The sequence below is a fragment of the Mauremys reevesii genome, linkage group 21 (genome assembly GCF_016161935.1).
Source record: "Mauremys reevesii isolate NIE-2019 linkage group 21, ASM1616193v1, whole genome shotgun sequence".
NCBI lineage: Eukaryota > Metazoa > Chordata > Testudines > Geoemydidae > Mauremys > Mauremys reevesii.
The window spans coordinates 10,112,619-10,138,497 of record NC_052643.1 but is presented as its reverse complement, the minus strand read 5'-3'; the positions used below and the strand labels follow the sequence as shown (position 1 = coordinate 10,138,497).

Below are 25,879 nucleotides of genomic sequence, written 5' to 3'. Positions count from 1 at the left end.
TGAAGCTTTAACTGGGCTGTAGTCTTGCTTTAGTTGCCCTGCTTATCTCACTTCTGCTTTGCACCTTCTCTTCCTGCACAGATTCCGGGATTACTGTGAAAGAGCCTACATGATCCTGAGGTGCCATGGTCTTCTCTTCCTGCATTTGTTTGCACTGATGAAAGCTGCTGGCCTACCAGAACTCAGTTGCTCTAAAGACATTCAGTATCTCAAGGTGAGGCAGGAGGTGGGAGAGGGTTGGACTAAAGGTAAGAGGTTAAGGAGGGGGAGTTAAACTGCAGCAGAGGATGCTCCTTTCAAGTTTTAAAAGCAATGAGTAGATACTCCAGCATGCAGGAGCCAGCTGTCAGATATCCACCACCAGCTACTAATTGATTCTCCACCTCATGCTGTTGTTCCCTGCTCATACTGTTTAGAGTTTCTCAAACAAATAATTCTAGGAGCTGGGATTATTAGAGGTTTGTTTGTTTGTTTGTTTTTAAATAAATGAGATTCTCAAACAATGTAGGCTAGAAAATGTCATTTTGTTTCAATCAGTGGGAGGTGCCACACACTAATTTCTGCCTCTTTCCTTCAGGATTCTCTAGCTTTAGGAAAAACAGATGAGGAGGCATTGAAGCACTTCAGACTAAAATTTAATGAAGCCCTTCGAGAGAGCTGGAAAACCAAAGTGAACTGGTTGGCACACAATGTATCCAAAGATAATAGACAGTAATTAGCCTGTGCGTGGTCCAGGTGCTCTAGGAGAATGTAATAGCAGTGGCCATGAGCCAGTTGTATGAAGACTGCTGAATGTTGCCATGGTGAAGATCAGCACCTGCACCTCAAGTTTTTGAGAAGAGTTTACATCATCCCATTCTAGATCTCTAGGGCAGAAGGGGGACAGCAAGAGGCACTAAGATTAATGTATACACTGAAAGGTAGGTGTATGTGAAGCTTGCAACTGTAAGTTCTTAAGTAGCACAACTGCCTCACCTCTACCCTTAAATGATGGACAGCATACTTAAGTACATTCCTCACCCACTGCTCAGTTTTAGGGATGTGGAGCTGTGCTCAGAGAGGCTGTAATTTGGCCAGTGAGATATCAACTTTTTAAAGCCAGACTAGATTAGCACTAGCAGTGAACAATGGAGCAAAATAGCATGTTGGTGCATCTAATAACTTCAGTCCCTCTCTACGTACTCACAGTTAGAAGGTGCTGCCGGGCAATACTTTTTCTAATTGAGGATTTCACCAGCTTACCCCTACCCTTTCAGTGATGTATTTTAATAAAGCATCACAAGATGGTATACTGGTTTTGAGACAGTCGGAAGATAATGCTACCAAGCTCTAATATATAACTACAGGAACTCCTCACTTAACGTTGTAGTTACCATTTTGCTTAAAGTTGCATTTTTCAGAAACATGTTAAGCAAATCCAATTTCCCCATAAGAATTAATGTAAATGAGGGGGTTAAGTTCCAGAGAATTTTTTTTCCACCAATTTAATACTGGTACACAGTGGTGATGATTGTGAAGCTTGGTTGAGGTGGAGGAGTCAGAGTCAGAGGGTGGGATATTTATTTCCCAGGGAATGCCTTACTGCTAAATGAACTAGCAATTGACTGAGCCCTCAAGGATTAACTCTCATAACACTCTACAAGGCAGCAGGAAAGGAAGGAGGGTTGACAGAGACACATACCTTGTGGGTGAGAAAAAATGTGCATTGCCCATTTAAGTAGCTGACCTCAGACTTAAGTACCCTGCCTTATTAATTAAATCAGCTTGCTGAAACCTGAGACAGCAGCTACTGCCTAGAAGCTCCCTCCCTCTGTCCTGTATCCTCACCTCATCTTCCACAGAGCAGGGGGAGGGGGCTAATATCAGGGTGCTTCCCCCCAGTCCAGCAAGCAGGAGTCTCTGGGAGCAGCACAAGGAATTTAGGGGAGCAGAGAGCTGATGGGGGGGCTGCTGGTCCACCCTCATTCCAACCAGCTAGCTGCACTGGGCTGCACTTCCTGCAAGTGGTGGACAAAACAGTCCACTGCCAAAGGATATTAGAAGGGAGCATGTTCCCTAATTGATCAGTGACTTAGTAATCCTAGTTAACATTGTTTCACTGTTAAGTGAGGACTTCCTGTACTCAGATCCATGGTGATGCTTCCCAACTACTACCTTCAGCCTGTCACTGTTAACTAGCCTGGCTTGTTGATGAAGGAGAGAAGTGTGGTGCCACCTCACCCACTGAAGGCAGAAGATGCACCGTCAATATACAGGATGATGGCAGTGGAGAGAGCCTGGAAAGTTGCACCTTCAGTTTATGCTGTGATGCAATATGTTGAAGCATTTTTGTTTACACTAGCTCAGACCCTGCTCTAGTTTTGTAAGGGTATGAAGCAGCACATGTTAGTTGCATCTATTTTGTTTTTAAGAGTGCAATAGATAGCAGGTGTACACCACACCCAACAAGCAGGCAGTAATGTGCTGATTGCCTAACCTGTCTGCAGTGGGGTCATGGCAGTCTTGCCAAATTCTCCTTATCTATAATGAATAAAACTAATTTAGTCCCCCACTTAAGGTTAGTAATGGAATAACTACAACATTGTTAACACCATCTTGTATAGCAAAGATCAGTCTCTCTAAAGTTAAAGCATACATTGTATCTAACATAATAGTTTCAGCCTGTTTCAAAATGAGTGAATACCACTGTTTGTAAATAACTTACATTCTTTTCAAGGTGATAAAATAACATTTTACTTTATTTATTTATTTAGAGAGGTATTCATGATTTCTTATTGTGTATGTGCCCACTGAAAAAAAATGAATTTATTTTTCTAAGCCATGTCAGGGTTCTGCAACAAAAGAATGTTTACATAATGTTTGATTTTTTCAGTTACTTTCAATCTGTGATTTTAGGTGCATTTTGGTAAGTCTAAAAATAAAATGTTTAAGTTATACACTAGTCCTGGCAAAATTATTCCCTCACTTTATGCTATCCCAGTTTGACTTTAATGCCTAGCCACTACAGGCAAACCATTTAAAACATGGATAGTCGGTTATCACTGGACTCATCAACTTTGTACCATTCAGAAAGCAGATTTTAGAACCAGAAATTTATTGTAGCTTAGACTTTTCAAACTGACTTATTACCAATATACAGATCTGAAAAGTTACATCCACACTGGCTACAAACTGCATCAGAAAGTTTACAGCCTTTCAGCATTAGCATTCAATCATGATCAGTTTTAGTCTAAAATACAGCAGCTACAGTATAGGGAAGAATAAGTCTTCTACACATTGACATTAACACAGGACAACTGTCAGACATAAGTTAAAAGTTCCCCAGTTTACTTAAAACTAACAGTTATGTTACCACATAAAAGTAGTCAAACCCATATCCCCATTTTAGAAATCTAAAATTTTACATTAAAAAACAGTAAGATTGTGTGGGTTCTCTCCCCTGCTTTCAGGTCCATTATTGTAAAAGGCACTCCAGAGTCAAGCTTTACCCCAGATAAACCCACACCTAGGTCCTGTTTCACACACTGGGAGGCAAGATGTGTAGTAGGTAAGAATAGGTCTGCTCTGAAAACATATAGAAATAGCTGGGTCTACTTTTCCTTCAGCTGTTCACACCCTCTGCTGTCTGCCCTTCTCCCCCCGACCTTTATACCTGCTCAAGGAACAACTGGAAACTATTCAACATTTCCCACTACTGGGATGGAAGTTGAGCCAACAGTAAACAGATTACATGCAATATCAAAATATGGAACTCTGCTACCATAATGAGTGAATGGAGTTCTAATTTCTCATTGCAAGCAAATCAAGTTACCTTTTAACCCACCTCCAAAGGTCAAATTGAATAAGCAGATCTGCATAAGACAAAGCTCTGAATAGGATCAAAAGCATTAAATAGAGAACAAGACCTGCCTTACGAAAAATCTAGCACTCACCACCATGGGGTCATAACTTACTTTTCGTACCTTTCAGCCATTCCTTGAAGTAGTCTTTTGCACTTCCAAGTTAGAGGTCTTTGATCAGAAAATCAGCCTGCTGCGTCTTGGAACAATAACCTTAACTCGATTTACAAGGTTCTCTGGTTGGATAATATGCCATAATTTCATCAGCAGGAAAACAGATTTACTAAGTGTAAACAAAAGGTTTAAATACACCAACAGTCTAGATTACTATACAAGGAGCTACAGGGACTAAGCAGGACTGTGTTAAATAGAAATGATGCCAACTATGCCCACCCATGCCCTAAATTAGAAAAGTTCACAATCCAAAAAATAAAATCCCTCTCTAGACTGGTAGCCAAGGCACAGGTGTACACAGGTCTCAGGCTTTTCAGCTTCAGTTACCATAATTACAAACAACTGAATAACTTGCCCTGCCAGCCATGTGACCAGCAAGCATCAGCCTTAGACTACAACCAGCCCCACTCCAATTAACAGAGGCTCTAGTGAGAACACTCAGAATATCAATAGCAAACTTACTTGCTCTACATCCAGGCAGTGTTTCTCTCTCTCAATTTAGTAATCCTTACACTGAAATAAGCGAAGGATCAAGACTTAAACTGTACTAGGCAGTGCAGCTGAACCTCTGTAGAAATTCTGAAAAACCTTTACAGTTGCAGGCTTGTCTGTTCTCTCCATAAAAACAAAGTGGGGAGGAGAATAACAGCAGGGCTTGAGTGAACACAGCAGTTGCGGCCAATGACACTGCATTATTAGTACATCTACACTAGAGAATTGTGCCTGTGCTCCCACTGCAATAGTTATTATTTATTTCATGCTTCATGATTTTTACCTTAGCGTGTTTTAAACCCCAGTCCCTGTTTTCACTACCACAAATGACATAATTCAATATATTTACAAAATATTCAGAAAAAGTCAATCTTCTACACATTAACCTCATTCTGCCACTTTACACATGCACTAGTTTGGGGAAAAAAATTCACCGAGCTGAAATAAGCAACTTTACCCTTTGTCAACAAGTGACCTTTGCAGCTTTCAGAAAGAATAAGATGAATCAAGCCAAAGTTGTTTCACCAGGAAAAAAAGAAAGTGTCCAGAAACTCACGTGCAATGGCTACACATCTGTAGAGTCACTTACTTACTGAGATGACGAAGAAAAAAAGTGCAACGTGGTTCCTCACATAGTGTAAAAAATCCAGTCACTGAGGGATGGGTGAGGGAGGAGAGGTGCTAACTACAGTTCTAGAGACAGCATTAGGAACTAGCCAATATAACACAAATATTGGGATGGGTGTTGGTTGGCTCTATTGGCCAAAATGACTTTTTTACACCATGGATCCTTGGGAACAATGGAGAGGATTACAGTGAAGTCTTCTAGAGCAGAAACAAAAAAAACAAAGGGAACAGCTGGAATCAATAGCTGAGTGTAGAGTCATCCCATTCCAGCTGTTGCTGTCTGTTAACATTCTGTTGGTCTTCTTCATGCTCCCCTTCCTCTTCCTCACTGCTTTCAGACTCTGCACTAGTGATATCATCTTCTTCCTCTCCATCTTCACTTTCTTCTTCCTCTTCCTCCTCTTCACTGCTGTGCTGGTCTTCATATGTCTGTCAGACACAAATTAGCCGTTGATTTTTCTAGCTGCCTACAATGCGCCCATCCGTTTATATGCTACATTCATTGGGAGTTGTGGATGCTCAACACTAAGCTGGCTATTAGCAAAAGTAAAGTGGCTCTGAAGTAGTTCTGTGATTTCAGAAAGTTACCAGACAGTCTTGTCACTCTTTAGTATAAATACATTCCCAAAGGTCATCCAGCGCTTTAAAGAGGGTACTATTGAAATAGAATCCTTTGGTGTCAACGCAGCAGCAGCATTAGTGGGTTTTAAAGTGTCCCTGCTCTCCGCCCCCGCCCCCCTTTTTTTTTTTTAAATATTAAAGTATCAGAAGTTAACTGAAGTAGAAATGATCCTGATCCAAAAACTAACTGCATCAAACCAGCTGGACAGCAAGAATAACAATGGAAAAAGCTAATGTGGTGGGGTTTATTGTAAGGAATATACTGAAGGAGCCAGTGTAATACCTTTATTTACAGCCTGGCATAACACAGGTACTTTTTGAGCAGTTTATAGCCATCAAGCCACATCCCACAACAGATCACAAGAAACATGGCTGCTCCTCACACAACGTGCAGTCAACCTGTGGAACTCTTTGCCAGAGGATGGTATGAAGGCCAAGACTATAACAGGGTTCAAAAAAGAACCAGATAAATTTATGGAGGATAGGGTCCATCAATGGCTGTTAGCCAGGATGGCCATGGATGGTGTCCCTAGCCTCTGTTTGCCAGAAGCCAGGAATGGGCGACAGGGGATGGATCACTTGATGATTACCTGTTCTGTTCATTCCCTCGGAAGACAGGATACTGGGCTAGATGGAACTTTGGTCTGACCCAATATGGCCGTTCTTATGTTCTCTTTCTGAGGAATGGATTCAAATTTTCCTGTGGCATTCATTAAACTTCTTGTGCCAGTACCCCCTTTCCAGATCTATCCTGCTCTGACAGTCATGCATGTTTGACAGATTGAAAGCAGTATTTGTAGAAAAGGACTAAGGGTTCTGTCTACACTGCAAGAGAAGGTGTGATTATCACTAGTGGGCATACCCAGGCTAGTTTTAATATAGCTAGCACAGGTAACAGTAGTAGTGTGGACGTGGTGGCACAGGCTTCAGCACAGACTAGCAACAGAGTTACATACCAATGTCCCCAGCAAGCTTTTTGTTCGGATTACTAGGCTGTGCTGAAGCCTGTGCCACCACATCTACACTGCTACTGTTACACGTGCTTGATAGCTTAAAGCTAGCCTGGATATGCCCACCAGTAATACAATAACTCCTTCGATTGCAATGTAAACACACTGTGGGACGCAAGCCTTACCTCCATAGGATTCACAGTAATGGTCAAGGCCGAGTCATCCCAATCCATCTCATTTTCCTTTCCAGTATCCTGGTCACGCATTGTTTTCTGATGCGCAGCTCGGATTCGGAACACACCCAGAATAATCATGAAAACCAGGAAACTGACACACACAACAATGACAACAGTAGCAGTACTTGGAACAACTGTGACAAGAAAAAGGGAGTTTAAGAATAATCATACTAATTCACAGTACTTACAGGTTTTTCTAAATATTAACCCCATATTACAGATGAGTAAACTGAGGAAAATTTATCCACAATCCCAGAATAAGCCAGTAGGAAAGCAAGGACAAAAAAACTTAGAAGTTCCTGGCTCCATCCTCTGGTCAAACTTCTAAACTAGTACATTTCTTTATTGGTGGCAGAGTCCAGTGGGCTGGATTCACATTTTGCTCAGGTAGGAAGTGAGAAGAGTTTGGTGCTAGCAATCTAGTCTGATGAATGAATGTTCACAAAATAAATGCAGTTGTACTAGGGTTGGCAGCATCTGTTCAGGAGCCAGAGGCATACCAGTAGTTACAGGGCTAGAACCAAACTGCATTGGCAGAACAGAATCAGGCCTATTATGCTCAACTGGTGCTTTTATAGAGATACTGAAATGAGTCAAACAAGGACTATGAGGACTTTGCATCAATCTGAAAGAAGATCAGCCATCACTTAAAAACTTACTATGAAGGCTCCTTCTTCAAACCTATTGCTTTCCTCCCACATGCACCACTGGAACATTAAACAATTCACACCAAATTAAAACAGTGGAGGAATGGCAGATTTCCTCAACAGAATAAAAGGTCATACTGTTCATGAGAAATCCATTCCCAGTTCCTCAGACCCCTTTAATCTAGGTCCTTATACAGCACCCACTGCAGTGCTCTGTATCCCAAAATTACCAAGTCAGGAAGGGCTGGACTTTGTATCTGTCATTAGACTGGCATTTTCTAGATCTCTAGCAGGCTGTCCCTCCCAAGTGGAGAACAGAATGGGGGACTTCGTATTTTAGAGAGCATTAAAGTTAATAGCTGTGTAGATTACTAGTTTAATTTGCTGGCTGTCTCTGGAAAGGCACCCCAAGAAACTCCAACCCTCTGCAGCAAGAAGCCATCTAGTCTGGCCCCCAGTTAAAAAAAGAGAAAAAAAAATCAACTGGAGTTAAGTGATTAAGAGTCCTTACCTGAAAAGGGGTGGGGATTAGCTAGGTTGTGACCAGAGAGGTCAACAAATGTATGATGCACTGGATGAACAAACTGTGGTTGCATAGCTATATGATTTGCATGTTCAACTGGGTTAGCTGTATGGATAACATTCACCTGAAAACAAAAAAGGAAAAAATAATTTAGGGAAATAAAGAAGTTTGTTTATGCACTTAGTTCAAGTAAATGTGATTCAGTTCCTGTGCGTCAGTATCTACCTCCCTCAAAACAAAAAAACAGCCAGCACTGATCTGTCACAGGCCCAATTTTATATTTCAATAGTCATTTCAAGCAGCAGTTCCTGATGTGTTAGGGCTGGTCTACACATACTTAGGTTTCCTGAATCTGATTTGGTTATCATGGCGTAAGTCTGTGTGTGGACATCCTTATTTCAGAATAAAAAAGATGAAGTCAATTTGTTACCACCCTGCAGCTAAATTGATGTTTGCCACTTTCATTCTGAAATAAGTGACCATACAGACTTTTACTGAAATAAAACTAAGCCATTTTTCCATCCACATCTTTTGTTATTTTGATGCAGCTGTGTAGGATCACCTTCAGTTAACAACAATGGGTAAACAGCAGGTCACAGACAAAACACAGACTCAGGTTCTTTGGAACTCCAGAGACCATTTTTTTAAAAAGTTTAACAGAGGTTCTGATGAGCTGGTTCATTAAGTTAGGCTCAGCTACAAGTTTAGCACATTTCATGTTTCAGTGAGCTTCCCTTTCCGCCCCACCAAGGCACTGCTAAGTGTATCCTCCTCTGTAATGGGGAGTAGTTACTAGACAGATGTGGTGCATGGCCAGCTGTACAATAGGAAGAGGGGAAATGTAGTGAACGACAAGGAAGCATTGCCAGTTTGCTAAATTGTGGAGATCCTGGATCAAAGTTGACAGTACTTCCTCAGGAAGCACAGCCATGTTAGCCAAACATGCAATTTCTGCTCCTCGATGGGGAAAGGGAAATGGGGGATGGTTATAAAATACTGGCAAGTCAGTCTTAAAATTCATCATCCTTGCATAAGCTGCCCTTTTAAAAATCAGCCTATGAAATTCAAGTTTACAATGGAAAGATGTACAGATATGCAACAATGGCTCTCAGTGCAACAGTAACTTCATATTGCAGCAAATATCAAGATTTATCATCACTCAGAGGACCTACTGATGAATTTTGGTGTATATTTACAGTGAGGGTTAGTTAACCTTGATGTTCACATCAACAGCAGGACTCATTAATTCATATTCTTCTATAGATACTGTGTAGTTTTAGCTATATTATTCCCTTCCTTCCCAGTGTTAACATGCAGAGCAATAATCATTTTAATTTCAAGTACTTCCTCCTGTCACTCAGGATTAGTCTTCCTGGTAATCTCTGTGTCATGCAAGCAAGACATTAGTAAGCCCCATTGCAAGAAAAAATAGAATCATTTACAGAATCACAGAAATTAGAGTTGGAAAAGACTTCTCAAGTCCATTTCCTTAGGGCCAATGCAGCACGGTTCCCAAAAGTCCATTTTCTAGTGTCCCACCTCCCCTCCAGCCTCTTCCCCACTCACTCCCCTTAACTGCATTCCATATACTAGGATGCACATAGGTCCCAACTCCATATGATCTGGTCTGTGCATCACTCAGAATTGGAATCAGTGAAGGCAACTTTGGGATTGACAACCATTAAAACAGACTAACACACCCTAGTCTGCTCTGATGACATAATATTTAGAAGGCAGAGATCCAAACCAGTTACTGATCAATTTCTTGAAGCATTAACTTTCATCTCTGCAGGCTCTGACAACTTTCAAAGGGATGACATTAGCTCACATACCTCCACTTTAAATTCATTGCTGACATAACGACCATTAAGCTCAGAGCAGACCAACTTGAACTTTCGGTCAAACAGAGAGACAGTGTGCCAGTTTCTGTAGCGTATCAAGTGCAAAACCTCCTCATAGCTGGCCATAGTATCAACACCTAGGAGGATAAAAAAAAAAAACCAACAGCTACTTGTCAGAACTATAAACTGTTTGGGGGTTTTGGGGTGGGAGAAGGAGAAAGTTTTCATTCATTTAACAAATATTTTGCTTAGTAAGCACACAAATACACAGTTCCTGTTCTCATTTGCCTCAAACCCTTCCCAGAACAAGGCCAAAAGGTGGCAACCCCTTACCTGTGATGATCATGCCAAGGTTGGAGCTGCTCATCTCAATGCCCTTCTGCTGTAACTGTGTCATGTCAACCTCCAAGCTTTCCTGCTCCTGATTTAGCTCCTCTCCTAGCACTGTGACCTCACATGTATCCAAGTTGTGCATGATCTCCTCTGATACCAAAGATTCTTGTACTGGAGAAGGACATGGAGGCCAAAGAAATAAGCAGAAAGACCAAAGGCAAAGTGGAAGGAACTGTACTGTGTCATAAGCAGCTATAATTCCTCCCTTCTATGTACAATGATTTGGCCATGAAGAATGATCTAGGTGTGAGACTGAATTCTCATTTAAGAAACCACACCCAAAAAGCATTCTCTCTCGTGGAGAAGAAACAGTCTAAGACTCTTCTCACTTCTGACTGAAGTTCTGCAGGCCCAGGGGAAAAACAGCATGCCCACCCCCTCACCCAGCCCTGCTTACCCACTCTCTTCCTGCTACATCAACAAAGACAGTATCATGAAGAATTTGACACCCACCTCCTCCATTCTGTGCTACAGTACGGATAGCCACACAGGGAGGGCCATCCCCCACTGCAGAGAACTTCAGGGAAGGGGACAGATTCCACAACCAGGTTAATAATCAAGTTTGTTACCTGTAGGATCCTCATCTCCATCTCCCTCTGGTTCCACCTCCCGAGTGATGGTGCTGATTATGCGAAGCTCAGGGAAGAGAGAAACTCCCTCTGGACTCTCAAACTCTGAAGCAGAACGGGCAAAATGATTGATGCCACTCAAGCTGATCTTGGGTTCCTCAGGCTGCAAGACCATTATATAACCATCCACAAAGGGAATGGCAATGCAGGCTTCTTCATTGAAACACCTACATAAAAGATACACAGGCTGTTTGTTTAACTGTGCAAGACAGGCTTAAAGGAGATGCAGTTATGCATCGCAGTGGCAATTAAATAGTTACAATACGACAAACATTTCTATCATTCAATTAAATCCCATATAAATAAGCTCTGTTTCAGACCCAAGGGTCCTATTATACATCCCACAACTGTGTTGGCAATGCAGATCACCACTACCACTCCCTCAAAGGGAACAATGTTAAAATGAATTTTTGCTCACGGAGAACATTTTGCCCCATTTTCTGGGCTATGACTAACATCCACAGATTATGCCAATAGGTAAGGCTGCAACACTGGATAAGTCCTCACAGTGCACACTTCCAACGATCACAACCAAGATCGCCCAACTAGGAAAAATAAAATCAAACCGGACATGAAGGAAATAACTAACCTCAAATAAATAGAGTAGAAATATAAATAGGACTGGAAATGATGGGTCACATGCCTACTAACATGGCCCAGAGAACTCTGGTCATTCAAGTGGCCAAATGATGCTTTTTTGTTTCATGAAAATATAGATGGATTTAGATGGCTAACTACATAATGGTTCATAATTCACAGTTCCATATGCTTCTGATGCAAAACCAAGAGATCTTTTAAACCAGAGCATTCCAAGTTTTATTTTGGGATACTGAGTACGTTCAAACCCAAAACTTGGGTAAGAAGCCAGGAAAACGCACACCCAATGAGAAATGATCACATGAACTACTGGAAAAGCAACAATGCCAGCTCTAACAAGAGCTCTGTTTAAGAGTCCAAGCAGCATAACAGTTCCTTTTAACAAACCATCTCCTACAGCGCTTGTAGACAGCCACTAGCTGAATAAATGGCCTATAGATATTATGCATTCTTGTCACCCTGGAAAGTCCTGAAGAATGACAGAATACATCCAAAAGAGCCTTTAAAAAAAAAAATAAAAAAAAAAGTCAGACCACTTGTTCAGGTGCCTAGATGCAGATTTAGGCACTTAAATTTGACCACAATCAGCATCAAATATTTTACTTTACATCTAGAACAACATTTATTGATCCCTGGATCAGATCCCCCAAAAATGTTACAATACCCACTGATATCTAATCAACAGTCCCAAGAAACAGATCAGGATTTTTATGTAACAGAACAAATTTGGTATTGGTAACTGTTCTAAGGGCTGATTCAAAGCCCACTGAAATCACTGGGAAGATTCCCTTTCACCTCAGTACTCAGGGCTCATGATCAGAGCCTTCAAAATAAAGGTCTGCATTAGTGACCATGTCAATGGCACTTCACTAAAGAATTTTGTTTTAGTTTATTTCTCCAAGCCCCCAATATCCTTATGGATAGATGCATTTTTCTGCACTAGGACTTACTTGACATTGCTGGTGATTTTGAGCCTCCGGATTCCAGGTGTTGGGAACTGGCGGGAATTCAGGTAGGAAATGTGCTGCATGGCTTTGTCAAACCTGTCAATATCATCACCTTCCAAGGTCAATGTTGACTGGCTGGGATTCACATTAATCTGAAACCATTCCAAAGAACAGAAGAAAAATGAAAAAAAGAGACCCAAGTACCAATGTGCTAGAATAATTAAACCGAAAAGCTCAGCACTGCTTAAACTATTAAGCACGGAGATAATTAGCATTTGTATTCAAAGCAGAACAAATCATTCACTGGCTTTATAACTCAATTTAACTTCCCCAATTAGCCTAAAAAGTTTAAGTCAACATTTACAGTATTTCATTATCCAAGAAAAATTCCAGGAATTTGGCACAATGTTGACACTCTAGTCATCTGAAAGAGATATAGCTAACAAGTCAGGAAAACGTAGCCTTGCTACTGAAATAAAATACCTACTCATAAATGAGACCTATTATGTTAAGTTGTTTTGTTAGGCTCCATAAATGTAAAGCGCTTATGCACCCATTTGTATTCTCAAAGGCCACTGAAGGCCAAGCCTACACTAGAAACTTCTGCTGGTTTAGTAATATCACTAGGGCTGTGATTTTTTTTTAAACTGCATCTCTACACCACTAACAGTCTTAGTGAAAGGCAGCTGTGCTGACACAAAAATGCTTTAGCTGGTATAGCTTATTTCATTTGAGGAACTGGTATAAGATATACTGGGGAAAAACATTCTTGCTTTTATAAGCTGCATCTACGATATAGCTATATTGGCAAGTCTTTACCAGGTCAAGTACTTGCTTTCTTAGGGCTAATCTACACCAGAAAGTTAGGTTGACCTAGATACATCACTCAGAGGTATGAAAAATTCACAGTCCAAAGCAATGTTGTTAAGTGAACCTAAGCCCCAATGTAGACAGTGCTAGGTCAACAGAAGAATTCTTCCATTGACCTGGTGACCAAACCTTTTGGAGAGGTGGATTTACTACACCACAGAAGAACCCTTCTATACTACAGCCGTGGTGCTGCAGAGCTGTAGCATTTCTAGTATAGACAAACCCTTAGTAAATCACAAGCATTTCACTTCATCCATATGCAAATTTACCTTCATGCCTTTGCCAATGCCATCAGCAATTTGCAAATCTAATCCTTCCTTGCAGGTATAGAGGCAGTCTATCACCTTCTTGTTCTCCAGTTTACCAGACCGGATCATTAATCCAGCCAGATTGCCTCGGAAAAACTGAGCCATGTGGAGTTCGCCACCTTTATAAAGGCGGGGAGAGAGAATAAAAAAACAAAACTTTATAGACCTTAGACTTTTTCTTTTAATCATCAATTATGCTTTATTTTACCATGATTTATTCACATGCAGGTTAGTTTATATCCATTCCAGGTGTTAAACTTGTGATCATGTTCAAGCACAATGAAAGAATTAAACAGTTCATCATGCATATGGCCCTCAAAACAGACATGTATGGCCATTCTGAACTGTGAAGCGGAGGCTAGTGTTTCCATCACAAATGTTACTTTTGCCTATACAGCGAGGTGGTGTACTTAAAGACGACCAAAGATAGAGCTTATGAGCTCTTTGATGAGACTTTAACCCTAGTGCTGAAATTATATCTCCCATTTGTCATTAACTCTAGAAAATGAGGAGACGCCTATCAGGATAGGAAAAAGTGCAACAAAGTACAATTTATGCCAAACCAAGAACCTGAAGTGCTGCATACATTTTAAACTGGAAGGGATGGTTATGATGATCCAGTCTGCCTGACACAGAGCACAGAATTTCACTTAGTAACTCTTATTTCTAGTTCATCATTGATTGAGCTGGAGTGCAGTTTCAGAAAGACATCCAAGTGATAGAAAAATCCACTGCAGCCCTTAGTAAGTGGTTCCAATAGTTTCCCGCATTTAAAAAATGTTGCACCTCACTTCCAGCCTGAATTTCTCTAGCTCCAACTTCCAGCCCTTGGATCCTGTTGTGCTTTTGTTTTCTAAGTCAAAAGTAAAGCTATCAGAAATCTTTTCATGTATGTACTTCTATGGCATTCAAGGCAGTTCCAGATCTTACAGGAACAGTAAGTACCTAAATGTATTCTCTCAGAAATATGTAGTAAATTAAATCTCAAACCAAGACATGAAGCCCAGAGAACCGCTGAAACTACGTAGAAAATAAAACATTGCAATGTCAGCCAAATGGGAAGAAAAGCTGGTATTTATATCTGTTGGCTCCAACTGGCGTTTTTACAGACTTCTGGTCAAGTGAGTAATTCCTAGTGGGTATCAAGACACACTGTCCTTTAGGTTACATATAAGATCTATGCAATGATATTTGAATAAAACTGGATGAAAAAAGTGTAGCTAATACTTTGCATTAATGGCTCATATTACACCACTTCACTGCAATCACAATGGTTTCAAGTTTGTACATGGATGTGCACTTATATGCAATAAAAATAAAATCAGGAGATGAAGCACTGGAAATAATAGTACAATGAAGAAACAGCCCAGAAGCAGATTATGTGGGGGGCATCAATGGCCAAAACGCAATGCCTGCATTTCATGCTATATGTGAGATGAAGCAATGTCTTGGCTTAAAAATGAAATAAAAAAGTAGTGGAAAATACTCCAGCAACCTGCAGATGTCTCAGGCACAGTTTCATTGTCATTTTCATTTCCTGTATATTCTGTAGAAAAGCAAGACAAAGAATAGGGACAATGGGGAAGGGACCAAGCAGTGGGGGACTTGTGTGTCTCTCACTCACACACACACACTTCACCAAGCATATTCTGCTTATATCCCAACCAGCTCTTCACAACTGGTATGAATTTAATCAGTTTTAGCCTTGGACACAGAGTTGGATTTTCTTATATAAACCATTGCAAACCCAGCGACTAGAATACTTCATATTCCCATCTTCACAGGTATGATGGGGAGATTAAAGTCTGTTAACAGATCTCCTAAGGAAAAAAGTATTATGGACAGATCAAAAGAAGCCATTACTGACTAATAATTCAGACCAAATTAATAATACTGCATATATTAATTGGCCAATTTTTGAAATGGCAGGTTTTTAAAAGAGTGGGAGAATAAAAACATTAAAGAGGATTTAGAAAGCATAACTTTAAGGAGGAAAAAGTTCTAAAGTCTTCTTTATATATAAATCAATTTATTTAAAGTTTGGTAAAGCAAACAATATTGCTCTCAGGTCAAGACCTTAAGCATTAGTTTCACTCTTGGCATAAATTCTTCTTTTGAGTTATAATCCTTTTAAAATAAGGTTTTCAATAGCATTCCCTGACAGACCCACAAGTCCATGACCCCAAAGTTTTAGCATCCCCATTTCAAGTCCATTACTGGTAATGGCCAGGATGGAAGCAGGAAGGAATGAAAGGATTATATAGTGGTGCTAATGCACATCACTAAAGGGAACCTCCATGTGGAGACCAAAGGAACACAAATATTTACAGGTAAAAATGATTGGGCTTGTGTTAGGATACAAGAGCCTATATTGAAGCCTTGGAGCATTCCAGACATTTAGCTGGCATATTTCTGGTTTCCCCAGCACACTTCAGCTCTCTGGAAGCTAGTTACCGCTCCACTTGCTGCTGCACTATAGCAAAACAAAAGGGATCATCTGAAAGCCATCTATACAGCAATAAATGAAGTGAACTGGAACCTTGCTAATGATTGGGAGACTGGTTTCAAATTAATGAATTTTGCAAATTAGCAAGTATTAAAAAGGTAATGGGCCCCTCAATACATAATGCTTATTCTGACCCCTGGACTGTCATTTTATCTTTCTAAGGCCTCAAATCTCAGAGAAAGGACAGGCACCAGAAGACTCTCCTTATTGCATGCTCTATGAACGTCCTATGTACTGTATGCAGATGCAACAGTTTGATATAAGCTTGCAGACCTATAGTAAATATCTATGATCTAATATTTGTTCTACTAAAAAAGTATTGTTCTATTAGGTCAAGATTTTCTAGCTAGATCAGCAGTTTTCCAACTTGTAAGTAATCTGATCAGTAAGCAAAATGCACTGAACTGAACAGCCCACTGCAGTGCCTTGGTAATCTACTTCCAACGCTCCATGTTCAGATGACGCCCGCCCCATTTTCTCAAGCTTTTGATGAGTAAGCGTCACCAGCATTATAGGCTGTGAATCAGCATTAAGCAGCCTGTAGAGAACCACAATTTAACGCTTAGTTTGCATATAATAAACTGCTGCTATTTTTTTATTTTTATAACCACAAGTGGCAAAATCCTCAAGAGAAAACATTGTTACTTAATTAAATCCTCATATGGAAACATGGCCAAAAATGAGAGCTTGGTTTTTCTAAAGTCTGTTTCAAATTAGGTTAGAAAACAAAGATTCTCCCTAGTAATCTTAAGAATAAAATGTACTTTTGTTAGTATTACCAAAAATAAAACTGCCTGTATTCCCATAATTATTACAGAAATAACTTCTTAAGTGGAACCCTGCCTGGCATTTCTAGATATAGTTTGGTATTTCATATCCACCTATGGGTGATGAGTACAACGGCACTCCAGAAAAAGTGACTAAATTAAAGAAGAAATATGGGATAGTGGGACAGAGAAAACATCTGTAGGAGATGTAAAAAGCAATCTTCCATTGCCCTGAAGAGGACCACCCATTCATGGAGATGATAAATTAATTGTTACCTTGCCAACATGCTCCAACTACCAGCTGAGTTTCTATCTTGGAAGGATGTAGTGGGTAATCCTCAGTCACTGGGAAAGGATCATATGAAACTCCATCTACATAGAGTGTCACTGTTGGAAATTCAACATTGAGGACATAATGATGCCATTCTTTGTCACACACCTGGGAAGAGAACAACAGGTAATGTTTAAAAACAGAGTTGCACCAAAGCAGTCACTGGAGTACATTTAGTACATTGCCATATTAAAACACTATTTGACAAGATTTTCATCCAGTTCTGCTGAAGTATTTTGTTTAATAGTATATAAATATGGCAACTTCCAGGAAAAAAAAATTCCCAAACCAAAATTAGAGATCTTTAATAATGGAAGCTGGTTGCAATTATGGGAATGCTGCCAACTCCCTGTAAGTATGCACAAGGCCATTTTATAATCACAGCAGCATATGCCAGTATGTGAAGAATGCTAGAATGTTACTAATTGGGTGGTTACATTCCAGCATCAGAAATTCAGATGCATCTTACTGCTTAAATAACTGGCAGCAAACAAACAGATCCCCAACATTCGCTGGAAGCAGTTAAAGGAACCTCTATATGAGAGCTATTAGCCACATAAAATGTACTTATTTTGCTCAGATTTATTGGTCCAATAAAAAAAAATTAAATTATCTAATGGTAGTCTTCCTGATTATGAGTGCTACCAATACACAAATTGCTTGTACCAATTAGTCAGTTTGCTTATCTAACACCAACAATGCACTTGATGTCAGGAAAATTTTTCTTCCAGTGTGCAAAAGGATTAAAGAAAAGTTTATCTGTTATCTTATTACATTATTTGACCTACAAAAAAAGTCATATGCTCACAAGTACTTAATTGCTATAAACACATGGGAATACTTGCAAGTAGAATGGTAATTCATTTTTTATTGTGTTCAATGGAGACAGGTTCTACCAAATCTGGTTCCTATCTTTTAAACACTTAATTTACTCACTTAAAGCCAGTTTCTACCACCCTTACTCATACTGAGTTGAACTGTATTCCGTAACTAATCCCATTGACTTCTGTAGGAACACTAAAGAAGCAAGATTTGACTCTACATGAATAAGGATAGCAGAATATGGCCCTGAAACTTTAGAACTATAAAACACAGCTCAGTTTATTTTAGTAAAGTGTGGAATGAGGTGTTTGGATTTCCACAAAGACTTAATTTACTATTAAAACTATCATGCTGTTTTAGGCTCCTATGGATACTTAAATTGTAAATTTCTTAACAAGTACCCTTTCATACTCACCTGGTTCAATTTCCAGTGGAATTCAGCAGGTTTGTAAGTTTTTCCCTCTGAAGGATCTTGGCGGAAGAGGAAAACAAGTCGGCAATTGTGTACATAAAGAGAGTAGTGGTGCCGGTTCATATCTGCACAAAAGGTTACATTAATGTTACTCCTTCCCACTGCCCTGTGCCCTAAAACTCTAGAACTGGAAATTATAGTCCAGAATTCACATAACTCTAAACTACATGACTGATGTATAAATGTGCTATTAATACCATCCTACAGGATAGTAATAAGAGCACAAGACAGATTTAAAAGAAATCAAGCGTGCTATAGTTTCAAGGGAAAAGAAGTGCCCACGGAAGCAGTTTTAGGTCATCCATTCCTAAACAATCCAACAGTAATAATGACAACACCACAGCTAATAAGACATGTCCTTCCCAACCAAGGACTAGGACTAAAGTATCACAGGTGTAAGCCTACCAATAGGAGAAAATCGAACAAAATTCAAATTGTGGATAGTGAAGAATCTTCTGTTACCAATTAAACAGCATGTATTGCTGCTAATTAACACTATTTAGCATGTATATAGCACTATAGGCAGGAAAGATGCTTTATGAGGATATTAAACACACATGGTCCTTGTCCTAAAGAATTAACAATCTAAACCAGGGTTTCTCAAACTTCGTTGCACCGTGACTGCCTTCAGACATAAAAATTACTACATTACCCTGGGAAAGGGGACTGAAACCCAAGCCTTCTTGTATATGTGCAGACCAGCCCTGGAAGAATGGAGGGGATCTCACAGGAATGTGAACATGTCACCTGATACTGGAATCCATCTTAAACCTGGTACTTTTCCATTTAGAAGGAGAGGTGTGAACCCAGAGAAACAAGATTCCCACCTTGTGCCAAAAATATAAAAGGGAGTGGAACAGAACAAAGGGGGTCCTACTCATGCAAAAGCCTCTGCTTTTCACCTAAGATGCCTGCTGAAACTAACAAGGACTGTAGCAGGGGAAAGGATTGGGCCCAGACTAGGAAGGAATCTTCTTTCTGTGAAAGAAACCTATTAGAACATCTCTGAAGGTGAGATTTGCCTGTAATCAGTTTCTTAATGTATTAGGCTTAAACTTGTGTGTTTTGTTTTATTTTGCTTAGTAACTTACTTTGTTCTGTCTATTACTTGGAACCACTTAAATCCTACTTTTTATACTTAATAAAATCACTTTTGTTTATTGATAAACCCAGAGTAAATTATTAATACCTGGTGAAGCAAACAGCTGTGACTCTCTCTCTATTAGTGTTATAGAGGGCGGACAATTTGTGAGTTTACCCTGTATACGCTTTATACAGAGTAAAACGAATTTATTTGGGGTTTTGATCCCATTGGGAACTGGGTGTCTGGGTGCTGGAGACAGGTGACCTGCTGAGCAGTTTTTGGTTAAAGTCTGCAGTTTTGGGGGAATGGACCAGACTTGGGTCTGTGTTGCAGCAAGCTAGCATGTCTGGCTCAACAAGACAGGGTTCTGGAGACCCAACCTGGCAGGGAAAATGGGCTCAGAGGTAAATTCAACACGTCAGGTGACAGAACGCATCACAAATACCATCTTCAAAATGATGGTGTTTGAAGCATCTGGTTTGATCATGGGTTGGCTAAACCCAGGGTTGTGAGTTCAATCCTTGAGGAGGCCATTTAGGGATCTGGGGCAAAAATCTGTCTGGGGATTGGTCCTGCTTTGAGCAGGGGGTTGGACTAGATGACCTCCTGAGGTCCCTTCCAACCCTGATATTCTATGATTCACAGAAACTATTCAAAGGATAAAAGCAGCTTCATCATGGAAGGGGTGAAGGGAAAGAAAGAGAGCTATTTTCCCCTAGAAGAAAATATTGTACATTCAATTTAAAAAAAAAAAAAAAAAAGTGAGGATCTATATTGCTAAACCTACTGCATATAACCTCATGATTATCACGAGCTTTCAAGAATGAGAAACAACACAATATAAACAGATTGTACTTCCAGATCAATTGGTATATCACAATGGCTAAAATCTCTACAGTATAAAGGAAACTGGATATCAAGTTCCTTTTATCTAACTGAAACTAAATATTCTAAGGGCTTGTCTACACAGGAAATTTGATCAGCAGAACTATAGCTGTATAAATTATACAGTTCTAGCTATGCCAATATAACGCCCTACCTGGGCATTACTCCAGAATAAAAGTGAGTTTTTCAGTGTAGCTTATTGCTTCCAAAGTGAATCTTATCTAGAAGAGAGCTTCAGAGCCTTGAGTGACCTGCAACAAATATATCACCAAAACCAAAGAGAGACTGTTTATAACTGAAGTATTTACAAACCTGTCTTGTCTGAATTGCAGAGTATTGTCTCCTTCTCCTTGGTACCAGGCCCATGCCTCATCCACACCGAAATCATAAAGGGCTCTTTTAGATTGACTGTGACAACGCCATCTGGAATCTTCACAGCTTGAGTGCCATTAAATTCAAAGACTTGGTCACTGTCATGGCCATTATCGGTAGGGAGTCCTACTGTCCAGTTAGCAGTGCTACTTGGAGGGGGAAGCAACTCAGCTGTGCCAGAGGAAACACCTACAATAAAAGTAGATTACTAAAGACACCCAGAAGGAAACTAATTGTTTGTTTGTTTGGATTGCTAACCTTTCCGCATTAGCCGTAAGGATCCTGTATTAGTGTCATGGACCAAGCAATTTTAAATGTAATTGCAATGTAGTTAAACATTGTCAGGCCTAAGAGCTCTGAATTACTTGTTCCAGCCATTTAACCTCTTGGTAGGCATCCAATCTAGCAAACAATGTTTGCTTTCTAGGCTTTGCCTACCTAGAGACTCCTTGTCGCTGTTTACGCTATGAGTCATAATATCACACATTAATGGCATTTTACTTCCTGAATCATGAGGCTGACACCACTTTTCTCCTGTTATAACTCTCTACCAGTCTTGATCTTTACTTCTTCTGGTTAAAGAAGGCTGGATGAGATTCCCTTTGGAGCCCAAATCAGTCACAGGAATTGCTGTTTAATCATGGAAAATATCCACTTCCTAAAAGAAGCTCAGCATTCTGTTTACTCAGCACTCCAGATCCAGGGTAACTAATGTCATAGTGAAGCACACCAGACTTCGGCATTGACTAATACTGCCAGCAGCTCAGGAACTGCCAAAATATTAAGTAAAGTTCACAAATATGGATGTTATTGGTTAAAGTTTCAGCAAATAAAACAACTGCTGCACACACATATCCAGCTAAAACCTACATACAAGTCAAGTTCAGCCCTTGAGTAAGAAGAATTGCTCATGTAAAACTTACACCATTATAAAGAAAACAGTCTAAAGAGGAGAGATGATAAAGGATGGAGAATAAGTTTAAGCCTTGTCTACGCTACACACTTTTGTCAGCAAAAGGCAGCTTTTGCCGACAAAACAGGTGTAAATACTAGAATTCTACTTTTGTTGGCAAAACAAGAGAGTTTTGCCAACAAAACCAAAACATCTTGACAAGGGACATAGAGCTTTTTGCAGCAAAGTTAAAGCTACAAAGCATTGGTGTAGATGCGGTCATTCATTATGTCGCCATAACTGGCCTCCCCACTATCCCACAATGCGCACCATGACTGCTCTGCTCACTGTTTTGAGCTCCACTGCACTGCGTACAGCTACGCAGGCATGTGCCCCTCCCTTTTCAAATCTCTAGGAAGTTCTGACAGCCAGTGGCGGCTCCAGGCACCAGCGCTCCAAGCGCGTGCCTGGGGCGGCAAGCTGCGGGGGGGCGCCTGCCAGTCGCAGTGAGGGTGGCAGGCAAGCTGCCTTCAGCGGCGCACCTGCGGGAGGTCTGCTGGTCCCGCGGATTCGGTGGGAATTCGGCGGCGGATACACCGAAGCCGCGGGACAGCGGACCTCCCAGAGGCACGCCACCAAAGGCATCCTGCCTGCCGTGCTTGGGGAGGCAAAAAAGCTAGAGCCGCCCCTGCTGACCGCTGAGCATGTGGCATCATTAACCCAAAATCCTGCTTTCCCTGGGCGGAAACAAGAACACAGCTGCAGACAGGCTGCTGCTGGAAAGAGGAGGGAGCGAGGACAACTGCTGTGCAGAGCCAGGCAGGGAGGTGGTGATTAATGGGGATAGAGGAACATCCCCCTCTCTCTGCCTCAGGACTGGTTGCTTCCAGCCACTGTCTGAACTTAAAGAGACAGCATGCTGACATACTCACTCTCCCCCAACACACACAGTATCTCTCATATACACACTCCCGCAACACATTCTAGTTTCTGTCGCTCCCACATACATACTCTCCCCCCACACTTCCGCTGAAAAGTGGCTGGCAATCTGGTTGGATGCCCATGGAAGATGGGATTGAGAAATCTGCATCATGTGATGCTATACCTGCCCCATGAGGCATTGCAAACCCTTCCCAAAGCACACTGCAGCCAGTTGCACAGTGGGATAGCTATCCACAGTGAACTGCTCTTTGTGTCAATGCAAGAGCTGCTAGTATGGCTGCGCTCTGGTGACAAGGAGCATAGTGCGGACATGCAACAGCGGTTTAATTAAAGCAGCATAGCTTTTGTAGACAAACTAATGTAGACATAGCCTCAGTTAACACTTTGGGAAAAGAAGTGCAATTTCCTTCTCATACCCAATAAAAAGATGGTTTGGCAACACAAGCAATTATAAGCATCTGGCCAGACTTCCAGAGGTGCTGAGCCACCCACAGCTCTTGGGTGACTCCAACTAGAACTGAAGGTGCTGAGCATCAATGACAGACTGGCCCATAATTTCCATCCTTTCATTTTGCACCAGAGGGGCTCATGAATTTTAATCCTACTAATCACAGCATAGGTGAATGCAAAAGGGTCCTCTAGTCCCTATGCAACAAAACATAGATTTAGCTGGTTTAAATGAAGTCCTTCATTCCAGGCCACATTTTCTCCACTTTATAATCCATCTCTTCATCATGGCCTCTGAAAAGACACCTACCACATTCATCCTGCATCTTGAAAAATAGGCAGTTTTCAATAACGATGCCCATCCACACACACCCAGCCATTCAATTCTGGAGCATTTATCACCAGTGAGAAATTACTGCCCAAAATAGGAGAACAGGGAGGTTAGAAGTGGACTACACAATGATTCTTTTTCCTCTGATGAGATAGTTATTTGAAAACATCAAGTTCAGTCAGGCTCACTAAGTATATAAGGTTTGCTAGACAAGATTTTGGGGCAACTTTTGTTCTGGCATGTTATTAAGTGTGCCCATTTGTTTGATATTCCTTATTCTGACTTGTGAAAAGATTATATTCAAAGGAAGAATTTTACTCAATTTCAAACCAATCAATGCATTCTTACCACAGAGTCTGTGAAGGGATTTCTCAGAGTAAGTATCTCTGTCACAACCTTTCCCAATATGATTAGTCTCTAGTTCAATGGTTGCTTGTATTGAAGTTATGGGTTCATCACAGGTCTCCAAATGTATACTGGGGAATAGAGCCAAAGAACCAGTCCCAGGCTCATATTCTATTCTTTTGCTCCAGCCTGTATATTCACACAAAGAAATAAGATTAGAGATCTTTGGCGTTTACCAGTGTTTAACTGCAGTAACATAATAGCAGCTGGTAAAAGGAGGGGATTGAACTAACCTTGCCAGCCAGGCTTGCATGTAGGCTTAATGCTAATCTTCACCAATACATCCTCAGCAGCTCTTTTCTTCCCACAGTCGTATGCAGTCACTGTAAGCTTATATTGATGCTCCTTGCCATAGATTAACTTTTCTGTGTTTTTTATATAACCTGGCAATAATGGAGAGCCAATTAACAGTGAATATATGTTCATCTTTTAGACTCAGCTTCATTAAGTATACTTTTTTCCCTCCAGGTGCTAAGACTTTGCCAGTCACATGTAATTAAGCTTTAATTAACCCCTCCCTCAATTTATGTGGGTGTAATACCCTAAACAGCAAACCCAATTCTTTAAGATTAAACCCAGAAGATTAACACAAATAAATACAGCAGCAGATGCAGTCTTAGCACTGTCTTTTTACAGCTCATTATGTTAGTGTAAATCTTTGATTTTATTAAAAGATTTAACTATCTGCAGATAAGGAGCGAGAACTGTAACTTTGTGTGGTCTACACAGATCAGGGGCAAGTTAAATTAGTACTTTTCATTGACCCCAGCATCCTCCACTCCATAATGTAACCTCTCAAGCCCTCTCTGTGTCTTAAATAAGGTTTTATGTGGTGTTTGCTTTTCAAGCTTTATAAAGTTTATTTGTAAAACCAATCCTAAAAACAGAAGAACAGTTATAGAAAGAAAAACATCTTAACAGCTGTTTTAGAACATGGTATATTTGCATTGCTTTTTTTAAAAGACAAAACAGCAGCAGACCATAGGCTCGGTACCTCATAGTTAAGATCCCATAAGATCCAAACTTGGAACCAGCTTCTTCAATAGTGTCCACAATTAAACATGATATTTTTAAAAGCTACATAAGTTTGAAAAAGACTGTCCTTTCTGACCAAAACAGCAAATGCCTCAGAAACTGCTCTCTCTTTGGTCCCTGGGTTCTAAGATGTTGGGGGGGGGGGGGGAGGCAGGCACCACACACGTGACACTTTCCTACAAAATACAATTTCAGAAGCAGGAAACACGCTTGAAGTCACTGTTGTTTGAGTGCCGCACTGAAGGTAGACTTGTGGAAGCTAGATATGTTATAAAGGTGAAATAGCAAGATTGGTATTATCAGTGAAAGACAACCTACTTTATATTATACACAGTTCAAATAGGAATCCAAAATGCTCACAAAAACATGTCTGCTCAGTTACACTGTAGAACTAGATTATAAAATGGAGGGATTTAAGTAAGTTTGTAATAGAATACTCTGAAGCACTAATTTTATTTAGACATTGACCACATTTGAAACATTATTCTAAAGTACCAAATTAGAACAATTTCTCCCCTCGTTGGTTCTTACCATCTTTGTCAATAGCAAAGGGAACATCTGGAGTTACAATTTCATAGGTGCATATCTGGCTGAACTGGGGAGAACAATCTGCATCCACAGCTTCTACTTTCAGGATGTTGTCATACCTCTTCCCCTCAATAACTGTTGCTTTGTAGGACTTCTCTTTAAACACTGGAGCATACTCATTAACATCATTCACCTGAATATGTACTATTGCTCTGGAGAGGAGACACAATAGTCAGCTTTTAACACTGGGTGAAATAGGAATGTTACAGAGCTGCCATTCAACTAACATAGGAATAGAACCACATTTTACAGATTAAGCTCCCCACCAAAATTTAGGCTCAGAGAAGAATAGTAGCCAGTGGTGGA

The 25,879-nt window shown here is 40.4% G+C and overlaps 2 protein-coding genes across 8 annotated transcripts in view; one reads left to right on the top strand and one right to left on the bottom strand.

Moving 5' to 3' along the window:
* PIK3CD (phosphatidylinositol-4,5-bisphosphate 3-kinase catalytic subunit delta) overlaps nucleotides 1-2,934 on the top strand; it is a 53,647-nt gene extending 50,713 nt beyond the window's left edge. For 3 of the 4 annotated variants that reach the window (XM_039509329.1, XM_039509330.1, XM_039509331.1), the window contains exons 22-23: nucleotides 82-214; nucleotides 578-1,459. In XM_039509329.1, coding sequence (XP_039365263.1) covers nucleotides 82-214; nucleotides 578-715 — 271 coding nt within the window. In that variant the 3' untranslated portion in view covers nucleotides 716-1,459. Of the gene's footprint in view, nucleotides 1-81; nucleotides 215-577; nucleotides 1,460-2,106 lie in introns of those variants that run through there. The other variant, XR_005590419.1, reaches the window with a different exon arrangement.
* A 139-nt stretch (nucleotides 2,935-3,073) lies between these two features.
* Nucleotides 3,074-25,879, bottom strand: part of CLSTN1 (calsyntenin 1) — a 60,440-nt gene continuing 37,634 nt past the window's right edge. For 2 of the 4 annotated variants that reach the window (XM_039509332.1, XM_039509333.1), the window contains 15 exons: nucleotides 25,517-25,725; nucleotides 24,184-24,333; nucleotides 23,894-24,079; nucleotides 20,874-21,122; nucleotides 18,536-18,657; nucleotides 17,244-17,406; nucleotides 15,190-15,240; nucleotides 13,656-13,813; nucleotides 12,520-12,668; nucleotides 10,913-11,139; nucleotides 10,284-10,454; nucleotides 9,942-10,087; nucleotides 8,098-8,233; nucleotides 6,889-7,073; nucleotides 3,074-5,561 (listed from right to left, as the gene is read on the bottom strand). In XM_039509332.1, coding sequence (XP_039365266.1) covers nucleotides 5,370-5,561; nucleotides 6,889-7,073; nucleotides 8,098-8,233; nucleotides 9,942-10,087; nucleotides 10,284-10,454; nucleotides 10,913-11,139; nucleotides 12,520-12,668; nucleotides 13,656-13,813; nucleotides 15,190-15,240; nucleotides 17,244-17,406; nucleotides 18,536-18,657; nucleotides 20,874-21,122; nucleotides 23,894-24,079; nucleotides 24,184-24,333; nucleotides 25,517-25,725 — 2,494 coding nt within the window. In that variant the 3' untranslated portion in view covers nucleotides 3,074-5,369. The remainder of the gene's footprint in view (nucleotides 5,562-6,888; nucleotides 7,074-8,097; nucleotides 8,234-9,941; nucleotides 10,088-10,283; nucleotides 10,455-10,912; nucleotides 11,140-12,519; nucleotides 12,669-13,655; nucleotides 13,814-15,189; nucleotides 15,241-17,243; nucleotides 17,407-18,535; nucleotides 18,658-20,873; nucleotides 21,123-23,893; nucleotides 24,080-24,183; nucleotides 24,334-25,516; nucleotides 25,726-25,879) is intronic. The other 2 variants (XM_039509334.1, XM_039509335.1) reach the window with 1 other exon arrangement.